The sequence below is a fragment of the Salvelinus sp. IW2-2015 genome, linkage group LG18, assembly GCF_002910315.2.
Source record: "Salvelinus sp. IW2-2015 linkage group LG18, ASM291031v2, whole genome shotgun sequence".
Taxonomy (NCBI): domain Eukaryota; kingdom Metazoa; phylum Chordata; class Actinopteri; order Salmoniformes; family Salmonidae; genus Salvelinus; species Salvelinus sp. IW2-2015.
In genome coordinates, this window is record NC_036858.1 from 25,453,510 (window position 1) to 25,473,855 (window position 20,346).

Below are 20,346 nucleotides of genomic sequence, written 5' to 3' on the forward strand. Positions count from 1 at the left end.
GAACAGCTTCTACCCCTGTAAGAATATGTTGAAGATAAATACACAATGCAGAGACAGAGGTCAATACAGTACTAAAGGTCAAGCGGACAAGAGTCAATAGAGTACTAACGATCAATGGAAATAGTGTTTTTTTCTGTAATTGGGGATTAATGGGAGGAATTTGTCTATATATTGAGTCTGAAATACGATACTTGTTATTTGGCCATTGGCATAGTTTTATTGCAAGGAATTCTAATTGGTCAACCACAGGCTAGGGCTGGGCTATAAACTACATCCTGTTTCTTTGTTCTGTGAAGAGAATCACTGGAGAGCATCACTGAGGACAGGGAGAATGAACATCTACCATCTACCTCCCCCCATGATTTGTCCTATTTGAATAAACCTATTTTCCTCCCCGATTTGCTTTGGGGTCTGTGTTATTGAAAAATAACATCAACTGCTAACACCCCCAAACCATAAGACTGCTAAATAGTTTACTAAACAGTGAACCAACTAGCCACCCGGACTATCTGTTCTGACCCTTTTTGCAATAACTTTTTTGTCTCATCACATGCGCTGCTGATACTGTTGATTATCCATCACTTTATTCTTAGTTATATGTACATATCTATCTCAATTACCTCGTACCCTTGCACATCACCTTGGATCTGGTACCCTGTGTATATAGCCAAGTTATTGTTACTCTTTGGGTATTTATTATTACTTTTATTGTTATGTGTTTTACTTTTCTATTATTTCTCTATTTTCTTTTTCTCTGCATTGTTGGGAAGGGCCTGTAAAGTAAGCATTTCACTGTTAGTCTACGCCTGATGTTTACGAAGCATGTGACAAATAACATTTGATTAAAAAATATATATTTTATTGATTTCGTACATGGGTAGGTAGTGTACCACGCCTAGGAAGGGAAGCTGCCACAGTAAGGTGGAAAATCGGTAGGCAACTGTCACACCCTGGCCTTAGWATTCTTTGTTTTCTTTATTATTTTAGTTAGGTCAGGGTGTGACATGGGGAATGTATGTGTTTTTGTAGTGTCTAGGGTGGTTGTATGGTTTAGGGGGTTAAATAGAGTAGATGGGTTTGTGTTTAATATAGGTGTCTAGCTGTGTCTATGGTTGCCTAAATGGTTCTCAATCAGAGACAGATGTCATTAATTGTCTCTGATTGGGAGCCATATTTAAGGCAGCCATAGGCACTAGGTTAATGTGGGTAATTGTCTATGTTGTACGTTTGTAGCCTGTGTGTGCACTTACGTTATTAGCTTCACGATTCGTTTGTTGTTTTGTTTCAGTTTGTTGCGTGTTTTTTTCCCTTTCTCTACAATAAAAGAGAATGTATTTTGCACACGCTGCGCCTTGGTCCACTTTCTCTCAGCAAGACGATCGTGACAGCAACGTTGGTGGATACTTACAATCTTGACTCCAACCTCGTCCAGAATGTCCTTAATCTCTCCCTCATCATCTGTAGGGCTCCCAATCAGAGACAATTAATGACACTGTCTCTGATTGAGAACCATTCATCCTTCTGCTTTAGCATCAATCAAACGTAATCAATTGTCTGATTGATTAATGTATTTATAAAGCCCTTGATGTATTTATAAAGCCCTTCTCACATCAGCATGTATGCTTTACAGTAACCTGACCTGGACCCCAAAGAGCAAGCAAAAGGCTCCCTTCTAATCAGTGGTTATGATAGACAGACTATTACTAGATGTAGAGATAGAGTAATGTGGGTGAAAGAAAAAATACTAATTTCCATTTCCACAAAATGGGTGATAAAGTATTCCTTGTCTTCTAATTACAGTTGAAGTCAGAAGTTTACATACACTTAGGTTGGCGTCATTAAAATTCGTTTTTCAACCACTCCTCAAATTTCTTGTCAACAAACTATAGTTTGGCAAGTCGGATAGGACATCTGCTTTGTGCATGACAAAGTAATTTTTACAACAATTGTTTACAGACAGATTATTTAACTTATAATTCACTGTATCACAATTCCAGTGGGTCAGAAGTTTACATACACTAAGTTGKCTGTYCRTTTAAACAGCTTGGAAAATTCCAMAAAAMMATGTCATGGCTTTAGAAGCTTCTGATAGYCTAATTGACATKATTTGAGTCAATTGGAGGTGTACCTGTGGATGTATTTCAAGGCCTACCTTCAAACTCAGTGCCTCTTTGCTTGACATCATGAGGAAATCAAAAGAAATCAGCCAAGACCAAGACCTCAAAATGGTATACCTCCACAAGTCTGCTTCATCCTTGGGATAAATTTACAAACGCCTGAAGGTACCACTTTCATCTGAACAAACAATAGTACGCAAGAACAAACACCATGGGACCACGCAGCCGTCATACCTCTCTGGAAGGAGACACGTTCTGTCTCCTAGAGATGAACGTACTTTGGTGAAAAGTGCAAATCAATCCCAGAATAACAGAAAAGGACCTTGTGAAGATGCTGGAAGAAACAGGTACAAAAGTATCTATATCCACAGTAAAACGAGTCCTATATCGACATAACCTGAGAGGCCGCTCAGCAAGGAAGAAGCCACTGCTCCAAAATCGCCATAAAAAAGCCAGACTACGGTTTGCAACTGCACATGGGGACAAAGATCGTATTTTTGGAGAAATGTCCTCTGGTTTGATGAAAACAAATAGAACTGTTTGGGCATAATGACCATCGTTATGTTGGAGAAAAAAGGGGGCAACATCTCAAGACATCAGTCAGGAAGTTAAAGCTTGGTCGCAAATGGGTCTTCCAGATGGACAATGACCCCAAGCATACTTCCAAAGTTGTGGCAAAATGGTTTAAGGACAACAAAGTCAAGGTATAGGGTGGCCATCACAAAGCCCTGACCTCAATCCTATAGAACATTTGCCTCATGCAACGATACACATCTCCTTCGCATAGAGTTGATCAGGCTGTTGATTGTGGCCTGTGGAATGTTGTCCCACTCCTCTTCAATGGCCGTGCGAAGTTGCTGGATGTTGGCGGGAACTGGAACACGCTGTTGTAGATGTCGACCCAGAGCATCCCAAACATGCTCAATGGGTGTCATGTCTGTTGAGTATGATGGCCATGGAAGAACTGGGACATTTTCAGCTTCCAGGAATGATGTACAGATCATTGCGTCATGGGGCCGTGCATTATTATGCTGAAACATGAGGTGATAGCGGCGTATGAATGGCACGACAATGGGCCTCAGGATCTCATCACGTTATCTCTGTGCATTCAAATTGCCATCGATAAAATGCAATTGTGTTTGTTGTCTGTAGTTTATGCCTGCCCATACCATAACCCCAGAGCCACCATGGGGCACGCTGTTCACAACATTGACATCAGCAAACCGCTTGACCACACGAGGTCATACATGCTGTCTGCCATCTGTCCGGTACAGTTCAAACCAGGATTCATCCATGAAGAGCGCACTTCTCCAGCGTGCCAGTGGTCATGGAAGGTTAGCATTTGCCCACTGAAGTCGGTTACGACACTGAACTGCAGGTCAAGATCCTGGTGAGGATGACGAGCACGTAGATGAGTTTCCCTGAGACGGTTTCTGACAGTTTGTGCAGAAATTCTTCGGTTGTGCGATCCCACAGTTTCATCAGCTGTCCAGTTGGCTGGTCTCAGACGAAGTGAAGAAGCCGGATGTGGAGGTCCTGGGCTGGCGTCGTTGCACGTGGCCTGCGGTTGAGGCCTGTTGGACGTACTGCCGAATTCTCTAAAACTACCTCGGCTTATGGTCGAGAAATTAACATAAAATTATCTGGCAACAGCTCTGGTGGACATTCCTGCAGTCAGCAAGCCCTCAAAACTTGAGACATATGTGGCATTGTGTTGTGTGACAAAACTGCACATTTTAGAGTGGCCTTTTATTGTCCCCAGCACAAGGTGCACCTGTGTAATGCTCATGCTGATTAATCAGCTTCTTGGTATGCCACACCTGTCCCGTGAATGGATTATTTAGGCAAAGTAGAAACATTCACTAAAAGGGTTGTAAACATATTTGTGCACACAATTTGAGAGAAATAAGCTTTTTGTGTTTATGGAACATTTCTGGGATCTTTTATTTCAGATTATGAAACATGGGACCAGCGCTTATATTTTTGTTCGGTATATTTGTAATACAGTCACTACTTCTACTACTAGCCCCAATTTTTCTACACTAGTCATTTAAATGTATACACTTGACTACCATAAAAACAGTTTTTGACACTGTTACCATTTGTAGTTACATTTTGTCATTACACAGGGGACGATTCAGACTTAGGAAATGTATGATTTTTTAAAGCGTTTTGGTTTAAGCAATCAGTATTTGGTATTCAGACTTACCTTATGAAGACATAGTAGATTTAAAAACATCTAATCTTGTAGATTATTTAGGGTTAGGAAGGTATTTATGAATCTACCTACTTCATGAAAAAAAAAAATGGTTTGAGAGCCTTTATGCACAAAATTCTGAATCAAATATACAGAGGTTTGATTCATTTAGAATGTTTATTCATAAATTAATTCACAAATATTCATCCACTTTTAGTGCACTTTGGAGCATACAAAACTACAGCATGTTATCCATACCTGGTTGGAAAAATAGAGAAAATCAAATCAGCTATTTCCACCTTATAAACCAGTATTTTCACTTGTTCATCACATTGTTGACTTTTCATGAACATTTTCACTTAAAAATACATTTCTGCTTATTAAATATATAAATATTCACAATTAAACAAGCATTGAAACAGTATGTAAACATAATTTCATAAATCTGTCAATATTCTTCTTTACCATTATGTAACAATCAGACAATAGAAATAATACAAATAGAATGGCTTTCAGTATAAATAGAGATCCAATAGAATATTTGTATCGTCAGGCAGGATACTTTCCACTGTCCAACCCTATTCATAGTTCAAAGTTCCAGATGAACACAAGGACATACTCACAAGGAAAATAATTGATATACTGTCGGGGACAGAGGTGTAATGGTAGTGGATAATCTGTAGACAGACAGGTACTGTAGTAAATTCTCCTCATGCCATGATTCTTTTCCAGTTCAGTCTARAGTTTGTCAGTTCTTTGCCAGGCTACACATACGGAGTGAAAATACACAAATTAACAATGTGGGATTATTTGGAAAATATTGGGAAATACAAAAAGAGGATAGGAAATACAAAAGCAAACGTAAACTAATTATCAAATATTATACCCCAAATTCCTTTGCAGTAACCAACAGTCCAGGGTCGTGTCCACTAGACATGAAATGTAAGAAAGTGGTCCGAAACTTGGAGGAACTATCTGAACATGTACAATAAAAACATGTTTGTTTTCTGTTGCAAAACGTTTCCCTACAGTGTGCGCTAATGAACACAACCCTGGTGTGCTTAACTTCCAGAGGAGTGAAACAAGGCCTTGCGCCACCTCTCTCTCTTTCTCTCAGTTTGGTATGAGTTTGGTTACGGGTGAGTAGTTGTTCACGATGACCTGGACCACAAAGTCTTTTTGTATCTTAGTGTCCTGGAGCCGGGTCTTATCTGTTAGCAGTTTCCCTGCAAAGAACCAGCGTTGGTGGGCCGCTTCAATGTCCTCCTGCCCCTCCAGGGCTGTCTTCAGCTGGGAAATGGAGTCTGACATGGAGGCGCTTATACGTAGGTCCTTACCTGTGGAAGAGAAAGACATTGGTCAAGTTACTTCTACAATCAGGGGTCTGTTCAGGAATATAGAATGGTGTATTTCAATTAAGGACTCTAGCTTCAAGCATTAAATCTGCAACATTTCTCTCTGCCTCATGGCAAAATGTGTAAAATCGCAGGAAATTAGCTTTAAAACTGCAACATTTCCTCTAAGATGCCAAGAGGAGAGCCTTTAAAAAGTTCATTCCCAGGGCCGAGACTTGGTTCACCCAGCCATGCACTGCCAAAGTCATAGTAAAAGTCCTTGTATGCTATTTTTTATCTCACTCAAGTTACGAGGGGGTCCCTGATGAATTTGCTATCACAAAAGTTTGAGAACCCCTGGCATAGGCGATTTCAAGACCCAAGACCTGGTTAGATGGCTTCAAGTTAGCTAAAAGGGTGAGTGACTAACTGTGTACTGTTTTGGCAGATTGAATGTACAAAGACTTGCCACATGCGTGCACATCCACAAGAGACACCCACATTATAACCCCCCTCCCCAGACAACTCTCGTTTGGCTTCAGTCATGGCAGCTGTATTTCTTCATGACCAAGCCGAAAAACAAGGCCAAATCTAGAGCTTCAGGCCCCCTTTAAACACACTGTCAAACAAGATGATAATAACTAGGCCTGAGGGGCTGACATTCACACACCAGATTATTAGTATGGAATGACCCTGGGGATTGGGCATGGATTTATCCTGAGTGGTGTACTACTCTAATCTAGATAGATGAGTAAGCGAGCTAACTTTGGTCAACTCTGAGTTCAACTCGGGATAACCGGTGACAAAAGTCTTTGAGGCGTGAGTTGAGGACCAATCAAATTAGATTCCCTCCCTCTTGCAAAGAGTGCATCATCACCCCTTCGTTCTCCGGACCATATTTGAGGAATATATGTTTTTTAATAGTCATATTCAAATACATATCACACAACACAGAAATGATAGGATGTATTTGAAACGTCACACGCAGTAAAACTTCTAATAGCACATTTCACACCATAGTCTGCTGAATTTTCAGGTTACCTTTTCTTTCATTTTGATTTGGGCAAAAATGAAAATGTGGCACTAACTCCCCCATGGATCGACTTGCAACTAGTCAAGTGCGACATGAACACGCAGTTACAAGCCCAGCTCGAGCAGGCTGGTAATGATAGGATGTAGGCAGGTGTTTGATCAATATTTACCTTTGTAACATGAATGAAGCCTGAGCTTGAATGGGAAGTTAACTGAAGGTAGCTAATTTCAGAAAAGCCTGAGTACATCTATCTAGATTCATAGTATACCCCTCTTATCTCAATGAAGAACCCCAGAGAGAAATTGAACAACTAAACGACAAAAGAGAAAAGGAATAGGGTGTCTCTCTTACCGCACGAGAGACGTACTCGTAGCTGGAACTCCTCTTTAGGAGGAGGGGGAGGCTTTTTCTGCTCCTTTAGATTGGGAGCTTGGCTCTCATTGGTGCATTCAGTGATGAGGTTGGTGGGAGGGGCTAGAGTGTAGGCAGGAAGTTGGTAGCYGTTCCCCAGCTCATCATAACTCTCTGTCAGCATACCTGGATGGGACAGATAAACACAAAACAAACCTRAGTAACAAGTCCTATCTGAAATCAACTCCCAGCCTCTAGGGACCCCTAGACTAGAGGTGGCCAACCCTCTGCCCGGATCTACAGCGCAGGCTTTTGCTCCAGCCCTGCTGAAACACACCCGATTCTGCAATGTTCTGTTTAGAAAATAATACTAGAATGATGCAATACCACATGTCAAACATGCACATACATTATAGAGGAGCTTTCCCCCTCTGCTGTGTCCATAATGTCTATGTAGCTAAATCCCTGAGTTCTTGTCATGCTGCCCAGGACTATTATATAACTACACAGCAGTAATCTGACAACCACAGACACACACAGATCTCAAATCAGCTAACTGGTCATGAATTATGTCACCCGTAGCCTGGTGGAACCAGACTGATCGCAGTGTTAAGTGAAACATAAATGGTAAGCCCTCTGTCATGTGATCAGGCTGTTTCCATCAGGATACATCACCCAGGCTATACAAATACATGGAGGAGCTATTACTATATCGATGCCAGTGCAATCCATTCAGATCTCCACAAGTGCATATAGGGAGTTACACTCCCTATCTAGAACCTAATAGGGTTCTTTGGATGTTGCCATAGGAGAACCCTTTGAAGAACCCTTGTTGGTTCTAAGCAGAACCGTTTTGGGTTCCATGTAGAACCCTTTCCACAGGGAGGTTCTACATGAAACCAACAATTATTCTAACTGGAACCAAAAAGGATTTGACCTGGAACCAAAAAGGGTTATCCTATGGGGACAGCCGGAGAACACTTTTGGGGTCGATTTGGGCTTAGGCATAGGTTTGATATAGCATTATAATGTCCATCAGGTTGGTGCCAAATGTTATAAATACTAATGTTATATTAGTTAGATGTTACAAGTTAGTTATTAAGATGGAACGTGCGTGTGAGTTTGTGTGTGTGTGTGTGCGTGTATGCGCATGCATGTCTCACCGTGTGGTAGTGTGATGCAGGCTCCGTCCACTATGGCCTGAGCCAGTTCCAGGTCGTTCACCTCTGCAGCCACTGCTGCCGCTCGGAGCGCGTCCCAAATCTCCTTCCTGCCGTCAAAGGCTGGAGCCGTGTCCCAAAACTCATCCCTCTTACTCCTCAGCTGGCCCTCAGTCATAGGGTACTCACTCTTCCATTTAGGGCACTCCTTCTTCAGGGGCTCATTGCGTCCTGAATGGAAATAAAGAAAAAGTAAATACATCAGGTTGCGTATATTTTATGAGGATATTTAATTCAGCGTTTCGATCTGAATGTACACTGCCATTCCTCTGAAAATCATGTAATAGAACACATGTAATAGATCATGTAATAGAACACAACTTATTACAGAGTGTAGCTTTCTAGCTCTCATTCATTGTCATTTTCAAATGCCAATCATGTGTGGCTGGAGCTAGCCATTGTATAAAGGATTATTAGGAGGCTTGTCTATATTCAGAAGTAGGACATCCACAGACTATTCTCTTGTCTGTCTGACTCATGGCATCAATTGATGAACAGTGAGTGAGAAAACATGTTGGGAGAACAGAAGCAACCAAAGCAGAATCGTATAATTTGAGAAAACAGTACAGAAGTGAATAGTCCTGGACCTCACCATGTAAGCACACCACATTCTAGAAAAACAAAACTGTGCATGAAACATGAAGATCAGATGCATTCATCTTCAAGGTGGATAACAATCAGCTTACAGGATGGACAGAACTACAGAATAACAATAAACACCAATCATTATATAAAAAAGTGACAAGAAAATGTAACGAGGCAGAAAGTAACCCTCAACAGGAATAGTTATTTAGGCACTCTGTCAATGTCTGCCTCTGAGAAAACCAGAAACCTTTGAGTAAATCTCCACTGTGGTTGCCAGGTTGGCCTAGGTCCCTAGGTCTCTCAAGGTTTAATGATTGGCCAGAGCTTACCTTACTCCATATGTAAGGTTCAGGGATATCTGGGGCTTTACTTTATACTGCTGAAGCACATCTCAAGAAGAGATGTGTGTACCCCTCTGTAAGCATCTTCAGCGTAGAGACTCTCAGTATAATAGTGGTAGTCATTGTGGTCATAGTGGAGTATACAGTACAGGAAACTAAGGTCACTTTGATTCAGAGAGAGAGGGGGGAAATCAAAGTGATTATTTATAGTGCAGTGGACTATCCAGAGTTACATACACACACGCTCATTTTAGTGGACAACAGTCCAGTGGATTACCACAGTAATCAGGCACCACATAACAGGATTTAGCTCCTGCTATCCCACAATGCATTGCTCTGAGAGGTGAGTGCTGAGTGGAGACTGACAGGTGACTGCTATAGACTCAACGGACCTCAAAATTATGATAACAACTGCATTCTGAAACAAATCCATATTTCTTAGATCACGAACAAACATAAACCTGAAATGGGAATGGAAAGCATACAACCAGGGGTGCAACTATCACTGGGAACAGGGGGGACATGACCCAGATACTCCCTTGGTCACAGGCTGTAGCTGCGACAGCAGATGTTCTGACTTTATACACGGCACTCTTTCAGAGAGGTAGTTAGCAAACCAGGCCAAAGACCCCTCAGAGACACCAATACTCCTTAGCTGGCCCACAAGAATGAAATGGTCTACCATATCAAAAGCTTTGGCCAAGTCAATCAAAATATCAGCACAACTTTGCTTAGAATCAAGGGCAATGGTGACATTATTGAGGACCTTTAAGGTTGCAGTGACACATCCATAACCTGAGCGGAAACGAGATTGCGTACCCGAGAGAATACTATAGACGTCAAGAAAGCCAGTCAGTTGATTATTGACAAGTTTTTCCAACACTTTTCATAAACAGGGCAAAATAGAAATTGGCCTATAACAGTTAGGATCAGTTTGATCTTCCCTTTAAATAAAGGACGCACTGTGGCTGCCTTCCAAGCAATGAGAACCTCCCCAGAGAGGAGAGACAGGTTAAAAAGGTCAGAGATAGGCTTGGCGATGATAGGGGCAGCAACATTTATTCCCAGTGCTGAGCTAGTAGTGTAACAGAAACGTAACGTTGCTACAGTAATGTTTCATCCCCTCTTGACTGAAGTTGTGTCTCAAGAGAATGAACTACTGTGATAGCTCAACTAAAAGTTTTGTGATTATGCTGCGGGACTTAGAGGTAATTTGTGGTTTAGTACGGTACCCTGCGTCACTACTTCATTGCTCCAGGCCAGAGCAAGGGGGAGTTAGAGCACTGATTATGCTTTTGGGTCCTTTTTTTTGTTACTTTTTTTTGTTACTACTTGTCAGTATTACTTAGTAAAACTGTTGTTACACTAAGGTTTTTATTCTAAGAGAAACTTAGGCTACAATTAGGGTGTGGAAATGTTAGGATTATTTTGCTCTTACTGTAGTACTGTAGCCTACTCCCGACCAGTCACGTTGTACATCGCTCGAGTGGCGCAGTGGTATAAGACACTACATCGCAGTGCAAACTGCGTTGCTACAGATGCTGGTTCAATACTTGTGCTGGCCGTGACTGAGAGACCCATGAGGTGACGGTAGACTTTTGGTTTCTCTCCCTCTAAAAACAGAAATAAATCATTCTAAATAACAAACTGGCTTTATTTACAAATTAATAGCAATGTCTCACGGATGGCCATTTTCCTCGCTCACTTTACATTATTTGAAAACAAAATCTCCAAAATCTCGTTATTTTTTAAACAAGCCATAGAAAGTTGGTTGCAATTTCAGTTTAATCCACCAGAAAAGACCGAACAAACAATCCAACAAAAATTGTGGTTAAACTCAAATATACTAATTGATTAAAAAAACTTCAGCAATTGGAACCTTTAACAAGTGGAAGGGGAAAAAAGTATTATAATTATAATTAACCCTGTTTTTCACAAGTGTATCAGGCTGTGAATTCTGCAAACAACGTTTCTAGGATGGGCTATTAGCAGGACAATATATATTGGTCATGTTGATCACGGCTCCCGAGTGGCGCAGTCGTCTAAGGCACTGCATCTCAGTGCAAGAGGATTCACTACAATACCTGGTTTGAATCCAGGCTGTATCACATCCGACCGTGATTGGAAAGTCCCATAGGGCGGCGCTAAATTATTATTATTATTAATTCATTTAGAATTATATAAAAGCCGCTAAGATATTCTCACAGATCAGATTTGCCCTAACGAAAAATGGCCCTTAGATATTAATTTAGAATCCTCCAATCCTCTAAATGTCATTGAAACAAATATTTMTAGATATTCTGTAGGCCTACCGTAGGTGACATGAGTATCACTAGTGTTGAGTAATGTGCTGTTAAAAGTGGTGTAGGTATTATTTATTTWAAAAGCCTATTGAAGTTAGAAGCAATTGGATTTGAAGCAATAGCCTACCCGCGTATGGTCAACTATTTCAGCACCGTTTCGTGCTGCTCTGAGACAAGCATGGGGATTGGTCTTGATAAATCAATAAAATAATATTTTCACTGAATCTCCATTTGGGTATTCGTTAGACTACAATTAGGGTGTGGAAATGTTATGCTCTTAGTACTGTAGCCTACTCCCGGCCGTCACGTTGTACAGCTCCATATTTTCCGTTCCCCTGAGGYTTTCGTTTTTCTTGGAATAGAAACACCATAATATTAATCAAATTAATTAAGCTACATTTCTTAAAAATCAATCCCATATACTATGTTCTTACAAAAAAAGGTTTTTAATTCTCTAGTACAGTCAATATTGAAGGCTATCAAATGCTTCACAAAGATGCCCTCTGGTGGTCAAACTAGCACTAACTAGCATTAATGGTAACAATGGCTGACAATTAAATAACGTGCCATAGAATTCTGCGGCAACCCGCAAGGTGTGCTGCAGTATGACGCAACTTATAAAGTTAGAACCACTGTAGCTAGCTAGTAGATACCACAGCCAGTTCAGCTCTGGTCTCTGTCAGCTGTTGTGTGTATGGAAATGTTTTTGTCCCATTTCAACAGAAGTAAATTCACTTGGCTTGTTTTCGTCAGTTGATGTACCATTAGAGCTAGCAAAAAGTTGGCTAACGTTAGCTAGCTACAGTACCAGTCAAAAGTTTGGACACACCTACTCATTCAAGGGTTTTTCTTTAGTTTGACTATTTTCTAKATTGTAGAATAATAGTGAAGACATCAAAACTATGAAATAACAGATATGGAATCATGTAGTAACCAAAAAAGTGTATTTTAGATTTTAGATTCTTCAAAGTAGCCACCCTTTGCATTGATGACAGCTGCACACTCTTGTCATTCTCTCAACCAGCTTCARCTGGAATACTTTACTCTTGGCACTCTGCTTTTCCTCTCGAGTTCCCACAGATGCTGAGCACTTGTTGGCWGCTTTTCCTTCACTCTGTGGTCCAACTCATCCCAAACCATCTCAAATGGGTTGAGGTCGGGTGATTGTGGAGGCCGGGTCATCTGATGCAGCACACCATCACCTTCTTGGTCAAATAGTCCTTACACAGCCTGGAGGTGTGTTGGGTCATTGTCCTGCTAAAAAACAAATGATAGTCCCACWAAGCGCAAACCAAATGGGATGGCGTATCGCTGCAGAATGCTGTGGTAGCCATGCTGGTTAAGTGTGACTTGAATTCTAAATAAATCACAGACAAAGTCACCAGCAAAGTACCATCATACCTTCTCCCCCATGCCTCATGGGAGATCATATGCGGAGATCATTCATTCACCTACTCTGCGTCTCACAAAGACACGGCGGTTGGAACCAAAAATCTCACATTTGGACTCATCAGATCAAAGGACAGATTTCCACCGGTCTAATGTCCATTGCTCGTGTTTCTTGGCCCAAGCAAGTCTCTTATTATTATTGGTGTCCTTGTGAGGAATACCTGGGAGAAGCTATTGATGATGATGAATGGATACAGATATGTTTGAATGCCCAGTCATGTTCATATTATCTCAGACATAAATTACTGCAGTTTAAGACCATCCATAGAACATACTAAACTGAGCAAAAAAAWTGTGCTCTGACTGTTCTCAATAGGCTGAGAGAGGCTGGACTGAGYGCTTGTAGACCTGTTGTAAGGCAGGTCCTCACCAGACATCAGTGGAAACAGTCGCYATTTTGTCTCACCAGGGGTGATGGTAGGATTCACGTTTATTGTCGAAGGAATGAGCGTTACACCGAGGCCTGTACTCTGGAGCGGGATCGATTTGGAGGGGGAATGTCTGTCATGGTCTGGGGCGGTGTGTCACAGCATCATCGGGCTGAGCTTGTTGTATCTGGGACCTGTTGGATTGGAGGGTGAGGGCTAGGGCCATCCTACCCAGAAATGTCCGGGAACTTGCAGGTGCCTTGATGGAAGAGTGGGGTAACATCTCACAGCAAGAACTGTCAGATCTGGTGCAGTCCATGAGGAGGAAATGCACTGCAGTACTTAATGRAGCTGGTGGCCACARCAGATACTGACTGTTACTTTTGATTTTGACCCCCCCTTTGTTCAGGACACATTATTKYATTTATGTTAGTCACATGTCTGTGGAACTTGTTCAGTTTGTGTCTCAGTTGTTGAATCCTATGTTCCTACAAATACTTWCACATGTTAAGTGTGCTGAAAATAAACGCAGTTGACAGTGAGAGGACGTTTCTTTTTGTGGACTAATCCATTGAGGAGGCCACAGAGATGACACGGTCCAAGATTATGGAGATTGTGGCTCAGATGCACAAGGCACGTCTCTCTCCAGAATGCGTTCTCTCCCGCCATTCATTGTTTCATAACTTRATTGTGTGCATTGTTTGCTGTGCGTGGGGCTGCCACAGGACCCACCAGGCTGGGGAAACCTACAGGAGGCCTGGTGCTTGGAGGAGGCACCGGAAGGACCGGGCTGTGGGGGAGCACTGGAGCTCTGGTGCGCAGCCTTGGCACCACTTCTCCAGGCTGGATGACCACTTTAGCCCAGACCCTCCAGAGTGCAGGCACAGGTTGAACCGGGCTGTGGGTGAGCACTGGAGATCTGGTGCATACCACTCGCACCTCTCCCTTAGGCTCAATGCACACATTCGCCCGGCACGAGCGGAGCGCAGGCATAAGACGCACTGCACCCTCCCAGCTCCCCGGAGACACAGCACGCAGAGCCGGCGCAGGATACCCTGGCCCGAAACGGCGTACRGGAGACCAGACACGCTGAGCCGGCACAACACGCCCTGGCTGGATGCCCACACTCGCATGGCACTTGCGGGGGGCTGGCCTATAGCCCATCGGGTACTGAACGCGTACTGGCGACACCGTGCGCTTCACCGCATAACACGGTGTCTGACCAGTAACGCGCTGCTTACGATAAGCACGAGGAGTGGGCTCAGGTCTCCAACCTGACTCCGCCACACACCCCGCGTCCCCCCCCCCCAAAAAAAAAAAATTGGGGGCTGCCTCTCGTGCTGCCGTGCTACCTCCTCATACCGCCGCCGCTCAGCTTTCGCTGCCTCCAGTTCTTCCTTAGGGCGTCGATATTCCCCAGCCTGTGCCCAGGGTCCCTTGCCGTCCAAAATCTCCTCCCATGTCCATGAGTCCAGAGATCGCTGCCTTTCTATACCACGTTGCTTGGTCCTTGGTTTGTGGGAAGTTCTGTAACGGCTTTCGTCCTCTTCGTCTGAGGAGGAGTAGGAAATATCGGACCAATGTGCAGCGTGGTACGTATCCATAATAACTTTTAATGAGAATGAATACAAAATACAAAAAGAACAAGAMAATCAAATGAAAACCGACACAGTCCCGAATGGTGCAAACACTGAAACGGAAAACAACTACCCACAACCCATAGTGGGAAAACAGGCTACCTAAGTATGATTCTCAATCAGAGACAACGATCGACACCTGCCTCTGATTGAGAACCATACTAGGCCAAACACATAGAAATATAACGTACAGAACAAAACATAGAAAAACAACATAGAATGCCCACCCCAACTCACGCCCTGACCAAACTAAAATAAAGACATAAAAAAGGAACTAAGGTCAGAACGTGACACTGTGGATCTCATAGTGTTTTAAAATCATGTTTTAACTTTTGATGATGTCATGGGGTAGAACTTTTTAACTTTATATTTCTTTCTACAAAAGGTAGACATGTGCCGTTTTCACATATTTAGACACTGGTGTTATGTTTGAGATAATGAAAATMAGGTTGAAAAGTGGTGGAATTGCCCTTTAATAGTCACTATTATATAGTTATTACACAAGTTTGACTCCTGATACTACTACAGTATATTTCCATAATAATTAGTCTAAMTCCCCTTATTTACATTACACACTTCCTTCTCCTCATAGCCCTTCAGAGGGGTTGGGTTAAATGCGGAAGACACATTTKAGTTGAATACATTCAGTTGGACAACTGACTAGGTATCCCCCTTTCCCCTTRCCTTCATAAACATCCCCTGTCCCCTGCCAACTGAATTCATGAAATGAGGTAGGTTATATTAACACGTCATACTATAGCTTAAAACAGATGTATTACAACCTAATAATAAGTTGTTACTAATATTTAAATGACCACATCTTACACTTCTTCAACTTGACATGTTGGAAAACAAACTACACACAGACTTAATACTTTTATGTTATTGGCAATTGCAGCTCTAGAAAGATGAGGCTCACTAGCACAGTCATCCAGCACTCCAACAATCCATAGTCCATCTGCATACATACTCACTTTTCAGCACCACCTTAATGGGAGACTGTGAGGGGTGGTACGGATGGTAGTCCCTAGAGTTAGCGACTCCCATGTTCTTCTCTTTCTCTCTCCCAGAGATTTGATGTGTGTGTGTGTCAGACACACAATCTCTTAGTTCCAGATACCGTTGTTTAAATCAAACACAACACTGACTCAGCATCAGAAAGAACAGCCTTTCAGAGACTCCAACCAGAAATTGAAGCTTACGTCTCTCTGTCTAAGAAGGTTGCAGTGGTCAAGGGTATGATCCCACCACCTGGACTAGATTCTCACGCTTTGGCTATCCGTGACGACTACAGTTATCCTTGTGGAGTCTGAGCTASGTTAGCTAGCTGTTGTGACACTTCCCCAGTTCTTTACTAACAAATGCCTTAATAACACACACACACAAACACACACACCCAGCCACCCAAAATACCACAGGATCAATATATGACAGATGGAATATCTGGCTACATATGCCATAAACAGCATCTATCAATAGTATCCTATCCAGATTGGCTAGGTAGGCAGCTAATGCTTACACAACAGCACTAATCCAATTAGCTATTTAGAGGAAGAGGTGGAAGAGGTCAAGAATAACCCAAGTCAACACCACAACCCCATTATAGACTTTAAACTCTGGTCAGACCATACTAATCTGCTGTGAATGGGATTGCACCTGTTGATGGGCAGTTCAAGTTTTACACCATTGTACGGCTGTTTGGGGGTAGATAGTTCTAGGTAGAATCCATTGTACATCTCTTTGGGGGGAGGGGGGTACTTCTTGGTATAATCCAATGTATAGGTTACCTGTTTGTTAAGAAACAAACTTGGCCTGGAAAGTTCCAGGTATGATCCATTGCAGACCAGCCTAGACCAGAGACTATAGCTTCTGTAGAACAATGCTTAGAACAAGGGTCTTACATTAGCTTAACCATAATGTATATATTATGCCAATTACGCTTTTATCCAAAYTGACTAACAGTCATGCGTGCATCCATTTTATGTACGGGTGGTCCACGGAATCAAACCCACTATCCTGGCATTGCAACCTCCATGCTCTACCAACTGAGCAACAGAGGACCACGTACAAACATATGACAATCCTAACAAAAAGGACCAAATGTTTTTGTTGTCATAGGCGACATTGTAAACAAATAATGTAGTATATGGGTAAATCCATTTGAATTAAATCACTTTTTGACCACACCCCTTTTCATTTAAACAAAACTTTCAATATGTGTTTGCCCATAGAAGAAAGTCAGAAAGTGACTTTTTGGACCTMAATGCCAAAATATTTAGGAATTAGAGGTGCTCAAAGTTTAAACKCTGTTTSAAAGCTGATGGGTTCCTCCTCTTTTTAATAGAGGCCATCAAAACTCTTTTCTCACACAATTTCATAGCACAGCCTATAGAAATGTTGTGCAACAMGAACACATTTCATCCTATGCATCAACCAGCTATGAGGAGCTGGCTCTCGCTGCGCAACAGGTGATCATATTCTGCTATAACTCTGAATAACAGGGCTCTAATGAAGTGTTTGATTTGATTTTCGATTGCATTAGCATTGATGTCAGAGTGATTAGAGGGACACTAGCAACTGGCAGTTAGCAAGTTTGGTAGGCTACTACTAATGACCATCGGAAGCATCAGAGCACAGTTTTGGAGYAGTCTAGTTACTGTGACTCAATGGTCACGTGGAATTTCACTGCGGTAATGACTCCTGACTGCCGGCGGTAATATGGTCACCATAACAGCCCTAGTTACCGGTGTTTCTGTAGCGAACATGAGATGGAGCTTGCAAAACAAATGGCCACTGGATTGATGCAAATAATCATGATATCATTCTGCCAGGTAGGCATAGGCTACTTTGAGTGAAGTATACACAATGCCCACTGGAAAAGAGTGGGTATATGACATATACCCTCCACTACACCACTGTCTGCAGAGCATTATACAGTCAGAATTTCTTACCTCCTCGTTTTTTGCTCCATGTAGAGTTCCTGGCAGGCCCTGGTCCGTCCAGCTGATCCCTCCCTACACACCCGCCCATGACTGTCTCTGCAGAGCCATACAATTACATAACATCAGTAGCTACATAACATCAGGAAAACAAACACACACACACACACACACACACGAAAGAGATAAAAGATTAACAGTTATCAATCAGTTATAATGTTGCCAAACAAATGCAAGGGGAGCTATTGAAATATAGAAACAAAACAAATCATAAACATTGTGTTTTTTTAATTCATCCAAAGACGATACTTGTCAGTTTGATATATACCTGCAAAACACATCTCATATTTGGATGGTCAATGACATTTGCTCATTGTTTTATTGGTAATGCTGTAATGGCAACGTTTACATGCCACGTCTACCATGAGCTGTCAACGTGTCTGACAGCTCGAGCTCACAAACTGCAATTAAGATAGCAAGATGGCTGTTTCCATTAGCCTGAAGACCTGACATTGAATTGCATTGGATTMGATTCAACATTCCGCATAAATGTGKATTTGGATCAGGAAAGTTTCCTCTCTCAACCGCTACAAACCCAGTATGTTTAATAAAATTATATTTTACTGGTTGTCACAATATATCCACAGGAAAGTATGATTACACAAACTTTTGAAAAGCACTGGTAGTCACCTGAAGCACGTGCAGAATCATGTAAACACATGCACGAGCTCCTGCTGATGCTTCAGATGATAGAAATKTGAACGCATAGTACTTTGAAACGTTCATGTAATTATATTGTCCTATGGATATTTTGTCTCACATTCCTACCTGCAAAATGACAAACCACACAGACAACCAGTAAAGTAAATTACAATATAATTGTATTCTAGCCTGGGCAGCCACTAATGCCTAGGAATGCTAGTCCCAGATGTTGCCTTCGCATTCAGCCAATCCGGTTGCATCAGTCAGGCTGAAGGGGAAGAAAGTAAGCATAGTTCCCCCTTTTTTCTGCCTRTTCACAATTCAATTTAGTTAAGGAGGAAATCGAAGCCTTGCATGAATYAAGAATGGTGTATTTACGAACTGGTCGCTGCGGGTCACAAGTGTATTACCATCTGTACACATCAAGACAAGATGATAGTAAAGATCCATAAAACCACTAGCGGTTTCCCAGGCAAATTTCATTCAACATTCTGGATTGTGGGATTGAGAGGAARTTTTCTGATCCACATACACGCTCATTTATGCCCGACGTAGAATTTAATGCAATTCAATGTCGGGTCTTCAGGCTGTTTCCACATGTCTTGGTTTTGTATCTATCAAATCAATGCAACTGTGGCTTAAAAACTACTGTGGRTTAAAAACTACACACATTAAACAATTCTGTCAGCGCTGTTATTTGCAATTYTTGCATTGGTAAACAATCAATTCAACAAAACAGGTTTTTATTTACCAGATATCCAGTTCGTTAAACTCAGCATTCGTCTGCAGTTGGCTTGCCACATCCAAATAACTTAAACTCCAAAGTTAGTTCTGGATTCAGCTGCAGCGATACGTGAGAGGAGTCAGCAGCTTTGCGCTGTGTTTGTCATGTCACCTTTGCGCCAACAGGTGCCTATTCTCACAGCCGCTGTGCCAAACCTGACCCGTGTGAAGCTAGCCATAATAAGGAATAGCCCCAATAGTGGAATTTGAGGTTCGCCTTAAAAATAAAAGTRCCCATTGAACGTGATTCAAACGGATTTAAATAGTGGAATCATGGACTAGATTTTTTTTTMAAACTTTATTTAGATCATGCTAAACAAGGTCGGAATGTTCTATAAAAATTCAACAAAAGACAAAAAAGAAAACATCAGTTGAATTCGCACTCCGGATGTATTAGACTTTAGAATTGCATTGGAGACTTACAGTGCATTTCGGAAAGTATGCAGACCCCTTGACTTTTTCCACATTTTGTTACGTTACAGCCTTATTCTAAAATTGATTAKGTCGTTTTTTCCCCTCATCAATCTACACATTATTGCATTTWGTTTAATTTATAACATTCCGACCTTGTTAAGCATTATCTAGTCAAAATATGGAATGATTCCACTATTTGTTCTATCCGTTAGAATCACTTTCAATGAGGCAACTTTTATTTTGAAGGCAAACCGCACATTCAACTAGCGTGGCTAATCCTTAACTGTGGCTAGCTTCACACAGGCCCAAAACTGTGCCTGCTCTGACCCCTCCGTCCCAAAACTAGATTATCTTTTCGTTCGAATAAAAAAAGGCCGCTGTATAAAAGCTAGAGTTGATGTACTTGCAATAGATTGAAAACGCCCTCCGCCGTGTCTGATAAGGTAAACATGTGGATTCATCCATGCAATCAATCTGCAGCTTGTTTATAGATTTAATCGCCTTTCACTCGGCGTTCACTGTCCCGACGACAAATTAATCGGAAACGCATGCGCAGTAGAAACAGCAGCAGCA

At 41.9% G+C, this 20,346-nt stretch overlaps 1 protein-coding gene and 1 long non-coding RNA gene across 3 annotated transcripts in view; one reads left to right on the forward strand and one right to left on the reverse strand.

Moving 5' to 3' along the window:
- The window catches only part of LOC139029143 (uncharacterized), a 140,050-nt gene that overhangs the window by 40,519 nt on the left and 79,185 nt on the right, over nucleotides 1-20,346 (forward strand). The window lies entirely within an intron of this gene.
- Nucleotides 4,516-19,529, reverse strand: LOC111978469 (ubiquitin domain-containing protein 1-like). Of its 2 annotated transcripts, XM_024008552.1 has the most exons (5): nucleotides 19,328-19,529; nucleotides 17,887-17,973; nucleotides 8,196-8,423; nucleotides 7,033-7,218; nucleotides 4,516-5,651 (listed from the first exon to the last, which is right to left on the reverse strand). In XM_024008552.1, exons 1-5 carry the CDS (start codon nucleotides 19,377-19,379, stop codon nucleotides 5,428-5,430), a joined length of 777 nt encoding a protein of 258 aa, XP_023864320.1. In that variant the 5' UTR covers nucleotides 19,380-19,529; the 3' UTR covers nucleotides 4,516-5,427. The 2 variants fall into 2 exon arrangements, with proteins under 2 accessions (XP_023864320.1, XP_023864321.1); XM_024008553.2 differs by lacking the exons at nucleotides 17,887-17,973; nucleotides 19,328-19,529 and adding an exon at nucleotides 15,910-16,128.